At 35.0% G+C, this 15,826-nt stretch overlaps 1 protein-coding gene across 1 annotated transcript; it reads right to left on the bottom strand.

The window, feature by feature from the left end:
* Window positions 1–1,088: 1,088 nt before the first annotated feature.
* On the bottom strand, window positions 1,089–2,021 carry LOC122731892 (olfactory receptor 5W2). The gene has a single exon (XM_043972141.1). The coding sequence runs from the start codon at window positions 2,019–2,021 to the stop codon at window positions 1,089–1,091; it is 933 nt and encodes a 310-aa protein (XP_043828076.1).
* Window positions 2,022–15,826: the final 13,805 nt, after the last annotated feature.

Here is a 15,826-nt window from a genome sequence, read left to right as displayed (position 1 = left end):
ACACTCAATTGTGTGATATGATATACATGTATATATGCTTGAGATCTGTGTACATACATAAATATATATACACATACATATATACACATGTAAATTATGTGTATATACATTTTTATAAACTTGTGTGTATGTGCATATATCTATACACATATGTATACACAGAAGGCTCCTAAACACAAAGAGAGCTAAATTTTGAATCAAGAAGGAGTGTTTTAAAATCTGACTGTTAATTGTAGCAATATGGAACCAATTATGAGCCTGAAAAGACTGTGAATTTGTGCAGGTCCAATTTTGACATCAAATGTCTAGTTCTCCTGATAAATTGAAGTTACTGTTCATTTCCCATATATGTAGAGAAGTCACTGAGGTTTATATGTAATCTGTAATTCATAATTCTGCATTATGAAAATCTTGATTTTTCACATTCTCATATTATACACACACATATATATATACATACATATAAATGAATGTGAATGTTATGTATATATTACAATAAAGAATATATAGCATACACAAAGCACACATATAGCATATGCTTATTTGTGTATATGTATAATATATGAATATCTCTCTGCATATATATACATATATGTATATATACACATACACACATATGTATATACACACACTCACACACATTAATTTAGAACATCTCACCTTCCAAGGAATTTTTGACATATATGCAATTGTCATAAATGTTTTAGAATAGATTCCTTTTTAGGTATAGATTGGATTAAATTAACTCTAACGTTCCTTTCACATTTTAAGACTGCATATTGGCATGTTAATTTCACTTCAGTAGGATTTAAAGGGGATCAAGTGACTTAGCACACCTTTTTTTTTCGTGTGTGTGTGTGTATGAGGCAATTGGGGTTAAGTGACTTGCCCAGAGTCACACAGCTAGTAAGTGTTAAGTGTCTGAGGCCAGATTTGAATTCAGGTCCTCCTGAATCCAGGACCAGTGCTCTATCTACTGTGCCATCTAGCTGCCCCGACTTAGAACACCTTTACTGAATTTAATTGTACTTCTGGATGCGCAGTATCTCACTGTTGGGTCCAACTCATTGAGATAATAGCAACAAATATTAAGAACATATTTTATTTTTCAATTTTCCCAGAGCCCCTTTCACATCTTTGTTTCTCAAACTGTAGATCAAGGGATTTAACATGGGAATGACAAGAGTATAAAACAAGGAGGTCATTTTGTCTTGGTCTAGTGAATAGGCAGAACTTGGTCTGAAGTACATAAAAAGAATAGTACCCTGGAAGATAGCAACAGTGGTTAAGTGGGAGATACAGGTTGAAAAGGCTTTAAATCTGCCCTTAGTTGAATGTATCTTCAACACAGACAAAATTATGTAACAGTAAGAGATGAGGACTCCTGAAATGGTGACCATTTCAATGAAGCCAAAGACAGTGAAAATTACCAGTTCATTTATGTGGGTATCAGAACAAGAGATTAATAAAAGAGGAGGGACATCACAGAAGAAATGATTAATCTCATTGGACCTACAGAAACTCAGTGTGAAGGTTAAAGTAGTATGCAGAAGAGCATCCATCAACCCCACCATGTAGACACCAGCAATCAATAAGTAGCAGACTCGGCTAGACATATTTGCTGTATAAAGCAAAGGGTTGCTTATTGCCATGTAGCGATCAAAAGCCATTACAGCTAACAGTAGACACTCAGAATCTGCAAAGGAACAGAAAAAATAGAATTGCAAAGCACAACCAATGAAGGAAATGGATTTGTCTTTGGCAAAGAAGTCCACCAGCATTTTAGGGCCAATGGCTGTGGAGTAACAGAGGTCACAGAAGGACATGTGGCTGAGGAAGAAATACATGGGCAAATGGAGTTGGGGATCTATTCTGATTAAGAAGATCATACCAAGATTTGCTATTAGAATAACCAAATAAATAATGAGAAAGAGAACAAAGAGGACCACTTTTAGCTCTGGAGCACTGGTCATTCCCAAGAGGATGAACTCAGTTGGGATGCTGTAATTCCTCTCCATCATCACTATTTTGTTGTATCTTTTGTTTCTGTGAACAGGAAACAAGCAAATGGAGAAATGAATGCAGGCCTTTCAGATTTCTTCTCATCTATAAGAAGGAAACAGATAGTTCCTTTCCATTAATTAATAATATCAAAGAAAGATATCACAATTCATTTTCTATAGAGGAAGTATTCTCAAAATGGAGAAGAGAGAAGTGAAAACATAAAGATGCTTCATAATTGTAAAGTGTTTAGGGCTTAAATTTATCCATTAGTAATAACCCACGAGGTTTGAACTACAAGTATTTGTATTTAGAATTTTCCTTTGTGGAAAACATTCAGAGACATTGGAAAATCTGTCTTTGGTCACACACTTAATAAGTATTAAATGCAAATCTTCTACCAAGTTCTCCTTATAATAATTCTGAGAAACAGCAGCATCTTTATTTTATAAACTTCCTCCCACCCAAAAAATAAATAACACTAGGTGTTATAGTCCCCAGTTAATTGAAGTAATGCACATTGAGGTACCACTAAACTTGAAGTCAGGAAAATTTGAACTGAAATCCCGACTCATATATATATTAGTTATATGACCGTGTCCAAATACCCAAAGACTTCTGAACCTTAATTCCTCAATGGTAAAACAGAAACATTAACTCAACAAATATTTAGTAAAGACCTGCTATGTCCCAGGCAATATGACAATCACTGGAAGTCAAATAAAAATAGAATTACTTCTCTCTAGGAGCTTACAATCAAATGAGACAACATATAAACAAATATGTATAAGGGTACCTTAGTATATATGTATGATATTCTCCAGAGGAGTGTGTATATATTAAGTAGCTCTGAGAAGTTCTTGTTGAACATAGTGGAATATTAGCTAAGATTTGAATGAAAGACAAGGAATACAGGATACAAAGTTTTGAGAAGAGAAAGAAATTCAGGGATGAGAGAAAGCCAATGAAAATATCCATTAAAATTATGTGTCTTCTGTCAGTAAAAGCAAGGGAATAAGTGATACTAGAACTTAGAATAAATAATGAGACTAAGAATAACAAGAACTTGTACTTTTTAAAGGTTTGCAATGTTCCTTAAATATATTTCATCATCCTTTCCCTAACAACTCTAAGAGAGTAGTGCTATTATCATATTTTTATATGAAAAAACTGGAGTTAGAGGTCAAATGATTTTCTCAGGATAATACAACTTGTAAGTATATGAGATAAAATGAAAATTCACATATTCCTGACTCCAATTCCAGCATTCTACCTCCCATGTCATCTAGCTTTCTGTAAGCAAGAAGAATATGGTTTAAATAAACTGGAAAGGTAGAAAGGGAACCAGGTTTTGAAGAGCTTTAAAAGCTGAGCAGATCTTACATTTGACCATTGATGAGTGACTGGAGTTTACTGAGTTAGGGTTGCATGGTGAGATGGTCATACCTCCATTTTAGGAAGAGCAATCTGAGAGCTAGATTAAAGGTCAGAGTGGATTTGAAAGAACAATAAAAAACAAACCAAAATTTATCACAATAATCTAGGTTATAGGTGTTGAGTGCTTGCACCAGAATCATGAGTTTCAAACGAGAAAAGAGGTAATAAAGAACATGTTGCAAAGGTAACATTGACAGAAATTTGAAGCTGAGTGGATATTGTGTGTGTGTGTGTGTGTGTGTGTGTGTGTGTGTGTGTGAGAGAGAGAGAGAGAGAGAGAGAGAGAGAGAGAGAGAGAGAGAGAGAGAGAGAGAGAGAGAATGAGGTTCATACCACGGGCAAGTGTTGGTGATGACAAAGATGATGGTACCCTCAAAATTAAGATGAAAGATTGCAGGATCAGATAGCTTGAGGGGGGTACATGCAGAATTTTCTGCAAAAAATGTATATCGTTAGTCTCAAGAGAGATTATTCATGTTTAGTTCTGTGCAAATACTTAGTAAATCTCAATTAGAATCAGTACAATTTAGTAAGATTTTCTTGAATATCTGCTATAAATGTTGAGAGGTCATAATGGATAGAGGACTGCTCCTAAAATCATTGTCTTGAGAATGGCAAAGCCAAGATGGCAGAAGAAATGTGGTGACTTGCCTGAGCTCTCCCCAAGACCCTTCCAAATACCTTCACATAATGCAATAAGACAATTTCTGGAAGAGCAGAACCCACAACAGAGAGGTGGAGTAATTTCCTAGTCAAAGACAACTTAGAATGTCAGCAGGAAATGTCTGTTGTATCAGGAAAGGTCTGTTGTAGTCAGATGAGAGTGGATCATAGCCCAGTGCAGGCCACAGCAGCTCAGACCCAGCCCTAGCCCAAGCAAACCAGAAGCATTCCCCTGGAGCTTCTGAATCAGCAACAGCAGCAGTAGCAACTGCTTCTGGAAATCAGCCTATATATGGTAAGGGTTCAAACAAGTGGCCATACAGAAATTACAGGGATCTCTTTCCTAGCACTGAGACAGGACTCTGTTGTTTTGACCATACTTGGATCCAGGTAACAGTCTTGGGTGGCAGTCCCAGGTCGGGGAGGAGCACAGACACACAAGAGCTTGCAGCCACAGTGCAGCAGGACTCTGTTCATAGTTCCAGGGCAGAAAGGCAGGTCTGTGGTTGCTTGCAGACCAAAGTATAGGCCAGGAGAGTTGTATACCTACTTCTCCTTAAATCATAACATCTTGGAAGAATCAAAAACTTAAAATTCCTAGAATTATCTCTGAAAACAACCACACAAACACCCCCCAAAGCTTGGGACAGTGCACGCTCTACCTTTGAAACAGTGCCCCACTGTAACAAAGAGTTAAAACTCAAGAAATAGGTTAGGAAAATGAGCAAACAGAAAAAATGCTGACGCTAGAAAGTTTCTATGGTGACAAGGAAAATCAAATTATACCCTCAGAAGAAGATAACAAATCAAAGATCCTACTTCCAAAGCTTCCAAGAAAAAATATGAATTGGTCTCAGGCCATAGAAACACTCAAAAAGGACTCTGTAAATAAAGCAATAGAGGGAGAAGAAAAATGAAAGAGAAGAGAGAGTGATGCAAGAAAATTATGAAAAAGTCAACAGCTTGGTAAAGGAGGAACAAAAAAATACTAAAGAAAATAACACTTAAAATAAAGACCAGGACAAATGGTAAAACAGGTACAAAAAGCCAATGAGGGGCAGCTAGGTAGCATAGTGGATAAAGCACTGGCCCTGGATTCTTGAGAACCTGAGTTCAAATCCGACTTCAGACACTTGACACTTACTAGCTGTGTGACCCTGGGTAAGTCACTTAACCCTCATTGCCCTGAAAAAAAAGCCAATGAGGAAAATAATTCCTAGAAAAGCTGAACTGGCCAAATGGAAAAGGATGTACAAAAGCTCTCTGAAGAAAATAACTCCTTTGGATTGAGCAAATAAAACCTAATAATGTTATGAGAATTCAAGAAACAATGAAACAAAACCAAAAGAACTAAAACAATAGAAGACAATGTAAAATATTTCACTGGACAAAACAACTGACTTTGAAAATAAATCCAGGAGAAATAATTTGAAAATTATTGTACTACCTGAAAACTATGATCAAAAAAAGGAGCCTCAACACAATCTTCCAAGAAATTGTCAGGGAAAATTGCCCTGATATTTTAGAACCAGTAATAAAACAGAAATTGAAAGAATGCACTGATCACCTCCTGAAAGAGATCTTAAAATGGATACTCCCAGGAATATTATAGCCAAATTCCAGAGCTCCCAGGTAAAGGAGAAAATGTTGCAAACAGCCATAAAGAAATAATCCAAGTATGGTAGAGCAAGAGTCAGGATAACACAAGATCAAGCAGCTTCTACATTAAAGGACTGGAAGCCTTGGAATATGATATTCAGAAGGGCAAAGGGACTGATATTACAACCAAGAATCACCTACCCAGCAAAACTGTGTATAATCCTTCATGGGTAAAAATGGGAATTCATTAAAAGAGAGGACTTTCAGGTATTGATGAAAAGACCTGAGCTGAACAGAAAATTTTACTTTCAAATACAAGACTCTAGAGAAAAATAAAACAGGTAAACAGGAAAAATAAATCATAAGGGATATTAAAAGGTTTAACTGTTTACATTTCTACATGGGAAGATGATACTTGTAACTCACAAGAACATACTCATTATTTGGGCAGGTGGATGAAATATATTTATAAAGAGGACACAGTTATAAGTTGAACTTGAAGGGATGATATCTTTAAAATAAATAAATAAAGTTAAGGGATAAGATAGGAATACACTGGTTGAAAAGTAAAGGGAGAAGTGTATTGTACTAAATTATCTCATATAAAATAAGCAACAAAAAACAGTATAAGGGAAGATGGAAAGTTCTGGGGAGTGAGTGAACCTCACTCTCATCAGAATTGGCTCAAAGAGCGAATAACATACACACTCAATTGAGTATAGTAATCTATCCTACCCTGCATAACATTAGGAGAGGAAGGGGACAAGGTGGTGGGAAGGTGGTAGAAGTAAGGGCAGATTGACAGAGGCGAGAGTCAGAATCAAAACATTTCTGAGGAGGGAAAGGTTGAAAAGGATAGAGAACAGAATAAATGAAATGGGAAAGAGTAGGATGGAGGAAAATTCATTTAGCAATAGTATCTGTAAAGTTAATTGAAGCAAGTATGTCTGATAAAGGCCTCATTTCTCAAATACATAGAGAATTGAGTCAAAGTTGTTAAAATAAGAGCCACTCCCCAATGGATAAGTTTTCAAAAGATATGAAGAATTTTCAGATGAATTAATCAAAGCTATCTATAGTCGTGTGAAGAAAAATGTTCTTTTTAAAAACGAAAAAAGTATTTTATTGTTTTCCAGTTGCATATAAAGATGGTTTTCCACAATTGTTTTTATAATAATTTTAGTTCCAAATTTTTTTCCCTCTCTCCCCTCCCCCTTCCCTAAGATAGAAAGCAATGTGATATAAGTTATTTATATGCAATCACATCAAACATATTTCTGCAATAGTAGTGTTGTGAAAGACGAATCAGAAGGGGAAATTGTAAAAAACAGAAACAAAAACAAAAATAGAAAGATTATGGGTCAATCTTCATTCAGAATCCATAGTTCTTTTTACCTGGATGTGAAGGACATTTTCCATCATGACTTTGTAAAATTGTCTTGGATCATTATATTGCTGAGAAAAGCTAAGTCTATCACAGTTTATCATCACACAATTCTAACTCACTTTTGATTAGAAAGGTGCAAGTCAAAACAATTCTGGGGTACTATAGCATACCTATTGGATTGGATTATAGGACAGCAGAGGCAAATGACAAATGCTGTAGGAGATATGGGCAAAAGGAGACACTGATGAACTGTTGGTGGAGTTGTAAACTGATTAAAATACCCTGTAGAGAAATTTGGAACTATGGCAAAAGGACTGTAAACCATTCATGCTCTTTGACCTAATGATACCACTACTAGGTCATTATCCAAAAAGAGATTTTAAAAAATGTTACAGGACTTATACGTACAAAAAATATGTATGACAGCCCTCTTATGGTGCAAAGAATTTGAAAGTGAGGAGATTCCCATCAACTGGGGAATGGTCAAAAAAATTGTGGGATGAGATTGTGATGGAACGCTGTAACAAATGATGACTAGGATGCTGTTAGAAAAACCTGGAAAGACTTATATGAGCTGATGCAAAGTGAGATGTATTGTATACAAAGTAATAGAAATAGTGTAAGATGGTCAGCTGTGAATGACTTGGCTACTCTCAGCAAAGTAATGATCCAAGACAACTCTGAAGGACTTATGAAAAATGTGATCCATCTCCAGGGGGGTGGGGGATGGGAAACCTGATAGTATCTGAATATAGATTTAAGCACATTTTTTTTAGTTTCTTTTTCTTAAGTTTTTTTTTGTTTGTTTTCTTTTACAATGTGGAAATGTTTTGCATGACTACACATGTATAACTTATATGAATTGTTTGCATTCCTAAGGGAGTTGGGGGAGGGAAGAAGAGAATCTGAAGCACAAAGTTTTAAAACTGGATTTTTAAAATGTTATTACATGTAATTTGGGAGGAAATAAAATTCTAAATAAATGAAAAAAATTTGTCTTCCCACTGACACACATTGGCTTCATGACCAAAGATCATTGAAGGAATTCTTCTGAGCCTCAGTTTGCCGCACTGTAAAAGGGGGAAATCTGTGTGTGTGTGTGTGTGTGTGTGTGTGTATACAAACATTTGTATGTATTTGTGTTAAAGGCTTGTCATGAGTCTCACAACAAAATATTCATATTAAGCTTTTTGCAAATGTCATTAAATTTTGTCACTATCAATTCAATCTAAAAATATTCTTAAAATGCTATTATGTATATGGCAAGATGCCTTGGTTTCTTCATGTATATTGTACTGGTCTCTGAGATAGATAAACTTGGTTATCAAGCTTTCAAGTCCTAACTTTGGTTCATACTAGCAGTGTGATTCTGAGCAAGGACTCACCCACTCGTAAACCTCAGGCAGAATCTTCATTAAATAATAATTTGGAGAACAATCCTTATATGCAATGGTATAGGGTGTTTCCTCACAGACAATTCCCTCTACAATGACACACGTCTAGTCCATAAACACAGAAATGAGTACTACCAAAAATCTACACTCTCAAAAATTCTAGTAGCAATTCATTATTCCTGAATTATTTTTCCCTGATGTTTCAGATAACTATAGAACATTCCTTATATTTTATTTTTTTACAAACACTAAAGACTTCAATCTTTTTTTAAATGTAATTTTCCCAAGGCAACATTCTATGATAGATATGGAAAATTGTGTAACCCACTGAAAAGAATAGTTTATCACTGAGTTCCAGTCTTACTGTTTGGGGATGGCTATGTGTCTGGAATATGCTTTTATAGTGTGTGGAGAGAGGACAGTATAGACAAAATGTTTTGTTTTTTCAGAAAATTGTGTATGTGTATATTGATGTGTTTGCATTCTGTTGGGACTTGGAATGGGAATGTGAACAATGACCTATTTACAGAAAAGAGATAGAGAATGGGGAAAAGCAATTTTATTTTGTTTGTTTTTAGGCTGAACAGAAAAATGTGAAATGTAAGTCAGCTTGTACCTGTAGAAACCTTTAGAGGTGCTTTCTCAATTACTTTTGTATGTAACCAAAAAGTTAATACTGAATATGGCAAAAAAGTAAAATGCTTCACTGAAACCCATCTAAACAAGCAACAGTTAAGAATTTGTATTTATTCCTCATTTAGAGAGAGCAAATTCAGAACCTGAAAAGACAAACACCATCTCTGCTCTTTGGTCCTAGATTCTGTCAATCAGAGTTACCAAGCTACAGGCAAAGTGGATTCGTCAGAAATCCGTGTAACTTTCACCTGTGTGACCCCTAGTGTAATTGCCTAATAACCACTATCCTGCAGTACTATATCTTGAGGTTTCTAAAACTTACCTTGTCAAAAACAAACCATTTGTCTTGTCTAATGGACTCAAGTAGAAGGAAGTCATTTTTATTAAGTGATGTTTAGAACTTAAAGCTTGAAAGCCTCTGATGTATCTCCATACTTTTGTGTAAACACTTATTTAATTAACCCAAAGGGAAAACCCATTTTTCTTCTCTTCCTTGAATGATGCATTCCCTTAGACCAAGGTGAGGTGCAACTGGGGACACATTTAAACATGACTTCTCTAGTGTATTTTTTTCCTCAAATTGGAAGAATGTCTGGAAGGATATCTTAGTGTACATTGCCTTTGTGTGTTGGTGATGGAGGATGTTATCCTTGAAGGGAGAAAAGTGGTGGTTGGGGCCCAAATTATTTTAATTAATTACAAACCATTGTGCAAAAAACTTGCAACTTTAGGTAGAATAATTTAATTCAAATTCAAACACATTTATGAAGGCATGAAAGTATTCTTTGTAATGTGAGAAAGAAAAAAATAAGAAATTTACAGTTGTAATCTACTTTAAATTTTATCTAGCATTTCAAATATATTTTCTTCAATTCTCAAAACAATCCCATGAGGAAGATAATAGTTTTCATTATTATCCCCATTTTTAGACCCTTTCTCAGGAACAATGCTTAGAAATATTTTTATATAAAGGAAATAATGCGAACAGACTTGAAACAAGACCAAACATAGAGTATCTCATCTTTAGTGAAGACAAACCATACCCTGCCACTCTGGCCTTATCAAAGCAATCATAGCAATATAATGTCTTAATTTACCAAAATGAAATTTTGCAATTTCCCTAGTTCCACATTTAATGTACATATGTGCACACATGTGTGCACATGAATGAAGTTAGGTATTTGTATGTATGGGCATATATTTGTATATAAGTATAAATATATGTGCATCTATTTATATGTTTTATTCATATTTTCTAAAACATTCATGGGCATACATATATAAACATATTTGAATATGTATGTACATATATTCTGTTTATATCTCTAACTTAATTTCTAGTTTCATTTAACTATAATCAGTTAAATCAATAAATCACTGAGTACATATAGTTCATTTGAAATGGAAATAAGGTTAAAGTTGGAAATGTGTGTGTACATGTATGAATGTAGTGTTTATAAGCAGGTATTTATATAATACACAGAAGAATAGTCATACATATGGATACATGTATATATGTGTATATATACACATATATACTCATAATATGATATGTATGCACATACATACACACACAAGCACATATACCTTCAGAAGTTGGTTTTCCAACAGAAAAATATAAGGATTTCTCAATAAAAGGCATTTCAGTTGTATAGATAGCAGAAATCAATTGCAAATTCATCCTTGATTGAATATTGGTAGCTTCTTCAAAGCAGAAGGTTCTAGACTTTTAAGAAGACCTTTTAGGGCAGAGCCAAGAGGCAGAAATTCACCTAAGCTCTCCACAAAACCCTTCCAAATACTTTTAAATAATGCCATAAAACAACTCCTGGAGCAGCAGAACCCACAAAAGGATGACGTGAAATAGTTTTCTATCAAAAAAAAAAAAATAAATGTCATCAGGAAAGGTTTGTTGCACCCAGGTGAGAGTGGAGCACATTCCACCCTATGCCTTGCCAGCACACACAAGGCCCCAGCAAAACCAGAAAGAGGCCTTGGGCACCACTGAATCAGCAGGGGCAGCAGGTGCTTCTGGAGTTCTCAACCCATAGACAATAAGGTTGTCAAACAACCAGTCACAAGGAGATTACAGGGTCTTGTTGCTAGCAATGAGGCAGGATTATACTGCTTTGTCCTTACCCAGATCTGTGTCACAGCACTGGGTGGCAGTCCTAGAGTGAGGAGGAACAATAGCACACCAGAGCTTGCAGAAACAGTGGAGTGGGACCTCTCCTCAAAGTACTAGGGAAGAAAAAAAATCTTCTTTTTGTTACTCATAAATCAGAGCACAGTCCAGGAGAGCAGTAAGCACACCTCTCCTAAGATCATAACAACTTCTAAGAATTGAAAACTTATAGATTTCTTGAAGAATCTCTGAAAATAGTTGCACAAAACCCCTGAAGCATGTAACAGTGTGCACTCCACTCCAGGACACAACCCTACTTTAACAAATAGAGCTGCTTTTGCTCAGATGGTACATGGTATGTTAGGGTGAGGGCCTCAAATAACAAGAAACTATTAGTTCCACTAATAAATTTTATTTCCCAAAACACATCAAACAATCAAAATAATATTTCAAAGCACCACAATCTGCAGCTCACTGTACTTAGTATTAGGGATATAAAGACAAAGTAAACATCACCTTCCAATTTTAACAAAGAAACCATTAAAATATAGAAGAAATAATAAATTCAGAGGTAAAAAAGACTTTTGAAAACATCAAGTACTGTTCTCATATAAATAAAAGGCAGCTTAATTAACCACTGATATTGTGCTGGACTGGGAGATAAGAAGACCTGAGTTTAAATTCTATATCATACTAATTAGCTGTATGACTCTGGGGAAATCACCTAACCTTTGTCTGCCTCAGGTTCTTTATCTGTAAAATGGGAATCATATTAGCATTTACCCCCAGTGTTCTTGTAAGGATTAAATGAGACAATATATGTAAAGAATACTGCAATCATTAACTATTATATAAATGCTAGGTTTAATTAAATCATGAGGAAATTAAAAACTAGATATGCTAGGTAATTAGTAGTAACTTGAATTTTAACCAAGGTGCTAGATTTCCAAACCCAGTGTTCTTTCAACTATACTAAATTAATATCTATTGTGAGCGAATATATGCACTTGCATAGATTATATTCAAAAAAGTAAAAATAAAAAATAAAATACAAAGAGCCAATATTCAAATTATAAGATGATAATTTGATGAGGGTGTGTATTCCAGGAATTTTAGGTGAACCTAAAGGCACAGAAATTAGAAATGGAGTGCCATGTGAAAGAAATTGAAAGAATGTGAGTTTTAGAGTGTGGGACTGAGAGAAGTAGACAAAAAAATCTCTAACAATTGGATACTTATTCTTGAAGACTTTAGGTGGCAGACCAATTTGTATTTTATTTTAATTGTAACAGGGAATCTGGAGTTTATTAAATCAGAGTGTGATATGTTCATACTAATGTTTAGGATCACCCATTTGATAGCTTTATAAAAGATAGAATTGGGATTGGTGAGATGTGAGACAAAGAGAACAAGGATACTAAAATTCTTCAGAAAAACAAAGTCATATGGACTTGAGCGATGACAATATAATAGGAAAGAATAGAATGAATATGGTAGAGATCATGATGATAGAATAAGGAAGACTTGGGAACTGACTAGAAAGAAGTGAACGATAAATCAGAGATTGAAAATCTAGATGACTCAAAGAACATTGGTGCACTGGACAGATAAAGGGAAGTTGGATCAGTTTAGGGGTTAAATTATTTCAATTTTAGACATTTTGAGATCACCTAAAGTAATCAAAATTAAAATGACAAACAAGCCATTGACAGTGTAGTACTGAAGCTCAGGAGATGAAGAGAGTAGAAGTAGATACATAGATATAGGAATCGTTTACGTAAAGACAAACATTGAAGTTATGAATGAAATCATTTAAAGGGAGTGATATATTTGTGTTTTTTCAATTCCTATTAAATGATAATGAGTAACAATAATAATAGCAACAACTACTATGTCAACAGTAATAGTAGTAGTGGAGAGCCCAACATATGGAAAATATTTTCCCTCTAATTGAGTCTTTTTTTTCTTTTTTTTTTTTTTGGTGAGGCAATTTGGGTTAAGTGACTTGCCTAGGGTCACACAGCCAGTAAGTGTTAAGTGTCTGAATCTGGATTTGAACTCAGGTCCTCCTGACTCCAGGGCTAGTGCTCCATAAACTGCACCACTTGGCTGTCCCCCTCTAATTGAGTCTTAACACATCTATAATATTTTTGGTTGATAGAAACCCTTTAGGTCTTTTTATTTCATAAATGAGGATTGAAATAGAATCACATATTTGACAATTTATTAAGCCTCTACCAGGTGCACAGAATGGCACTATTTGAAAATTGTATAAAACCTGACTCAAGAAGCCTCCATTCAGGGGCAGTTAGATGACCCAGTGGATAAAACACTGGCCCTGGATTCAGAAGGACCTGAATTCAAATCTGGCCTCATACACTTGATACGTACTAGCTGTGTGACCCTGGGCAATTCATTTAAACCCCATTGCCCCGCAAAAAAAGAAGCCTCCATTCTTCTTCTGGGGTTTGGGAAAGAAAATTCTATTTTGTTTTAGGTTATTTATTAGACATTTGATACATGTAATGTACCATGATGTTTGCTGAGGATGCAAAGAAAGTAAAAATGGTCCTTCTTGTTGAGGAAATTACATTCTACTGAGAAGGAAATACAATATAACTTTATGGAAGTACAGTAGAAGATAAGGACAGGGAAGGGACAAAGTGAAGATCAGATTCAGAACTGCAGAGTCTGGGGGATACAGAGGAAAGAAAACTACTACCTAGAGTGATTAGGATTGGCTTCTTAATAATCATAAAACATTAAGTGATATTAGATGGAAGTGAAGACAGGATGAGAAGGGTACATTTTGCAAGCTGAGGGGAATTTGCACATATATATGCACTGGTTTTGGAAACAAGAAAAAATACATTAAGAGTGTGCTAATGGCATAGCTTGAAAGTAATATAAAACCCACAATTTGTTATATCATATAGCCATAGAGAATCATTTAAACTTTGCAGGAAGGGAAGTTGAATAGTGATATCTGGACTATAGAAAGGCTATCCTAGTAGCTGTATACTGTAGAGAGGGTGAGATTCAAGGTGGGAAAACCATTTAAAATGTTGCTTTAATAACCTAAACAGTCAAGCAAATAAGAAACATTTATTATATCATCATTCTTTAAGACATTATGAATTGGAAGAATTAAGGGAACCATGGAAAGACATAGATGAAATGAAACAAAGTATACAGAGCCAAGAAAATTATACATATGAAGAATTCAACGAGTCAAAAAACCCACAAGTATACAAAGAATATGTGTGTGATTATAATTACCAAACTAATCCTGAAGAAGAAATAGACATTGTAGGTCCTTAACATCTTTGTGGAAGTGGGTAAACATGCATGAGGGACATTAAATATGCTGTTATTCTCCTTCCCTCCTTCCTTCTCTCTTTTCCTTCCCTCATTCATTCTTTTCTTCCCTCCTTCCTTTTCTCCTTCTTTCCTTATTTTCTTCAATACTTATCTTCCTTTGATCCTTCCTTCATTTCCTTTTTTTCCCTTCTTTTTCACCTCCGTCCTTCCATAAGGCTTCACCTTGTCATTCACACACACACACACACACACACACACACACACACACACACACACACGTATATAAAAAGAGGGTTTTTTAAAAAAAGAAATGAAAGAAAATAAGAGAATGAAATATTTTAGGTGACAATATCATCTTATACAATTGGATTCTTCGTAGGTACTACAAGGGGAAGAGGCTCTATGGCTGAATACTGATTGACAAATGTGTATATCAGGAAGTTCCTGTGTATTTAACAACTGGCTCTGTCAGATGTATTTAGATTTAAGAATTCAAGGTTAGCAAACTAACCTCTTAGCTTTCTTCATCTAATTGAAGTGTGTAAGGTTAGCACACTTTTCTAATCACAGTGCCCTGGTAGTTGATAAGAGGGTTCACAGTACACAATACTCACTGATTGACCTACTACTAAAATAAATACCTTTGACAGTAAGTCTCTGTGATTATGCCCAGTAACAACAATCAAATATGGAAGAAGAAAACCAGGAGATCTTGACCCTAATTTGATGCATGAGTCTAATGTACACTCAAGCAACCATCCCCATCATGCCCTCATGTCTATGAAGGGCAAGGGAGCCACATATACCTTTGTAGTATGGTGATTACTAAATTTCTTGACCTATAATCATTTGAATGCTTAAGTTTCTTCTTAGTATCTTAGTATCTCACCCATGACTCTCATAAATCCATATTATCAAGTTGTTATTATTGAGTCTTAAAAAAGACTAAGTTATTCTCCTGATACAATATACGTTGAATCGGGTCTTGCTAATACTAGTAAATTTATGTTAGGAACTCCTCCTTCAAGTAATAGGGAAATTTCTCGACTTACTTTTTATTGATATAGGGTGAAGAAACTCCCTCAACTACTACATTCTCTGCAACTTCACTGAGAGTTGTCAAGATGATTTGTTGGTTAAATTACTTATCTCTGGTTATATAGCCACTATAGCAGGACATTTTCTAGATCCTCCTAAATATTCAGACATAGAGCAATAAGTTAAAAAAAATCGCCTTGGATAATTCCACATTTTTGTTTTCTT

This window comes from Dromiciops gliroides, chromosome 6, assembly GCF_019393635.1.
Source record: "Dromiciops gliroides isolate mDroGli1 chromosome 6, mDroGli1.pri, whole genome shotgun sequence".
Classification (NCBI taxonomy): Eukaryota; Metazoa; Chordata; class Mammalia; order Microbiotheria; family Microbiotheriidae; genus Dromiciops; species Dromiciops gliroides.
The sequence above is the reverse complement of the archived record's forward strand: the minus strand, read 5'-3'. Positions and strand labels throughout refer to the sequence as shown.

Bases quoted from the DNA above. Each gene is read 5' to 3' on its own strand.
- LOC122731892 (XM_043972141.1), bottom strand. From the start codon at position 2,021: ATGATGGAGAGGAATTACAGCATCCCAACTGAGTTCATCCTCTTGGGA.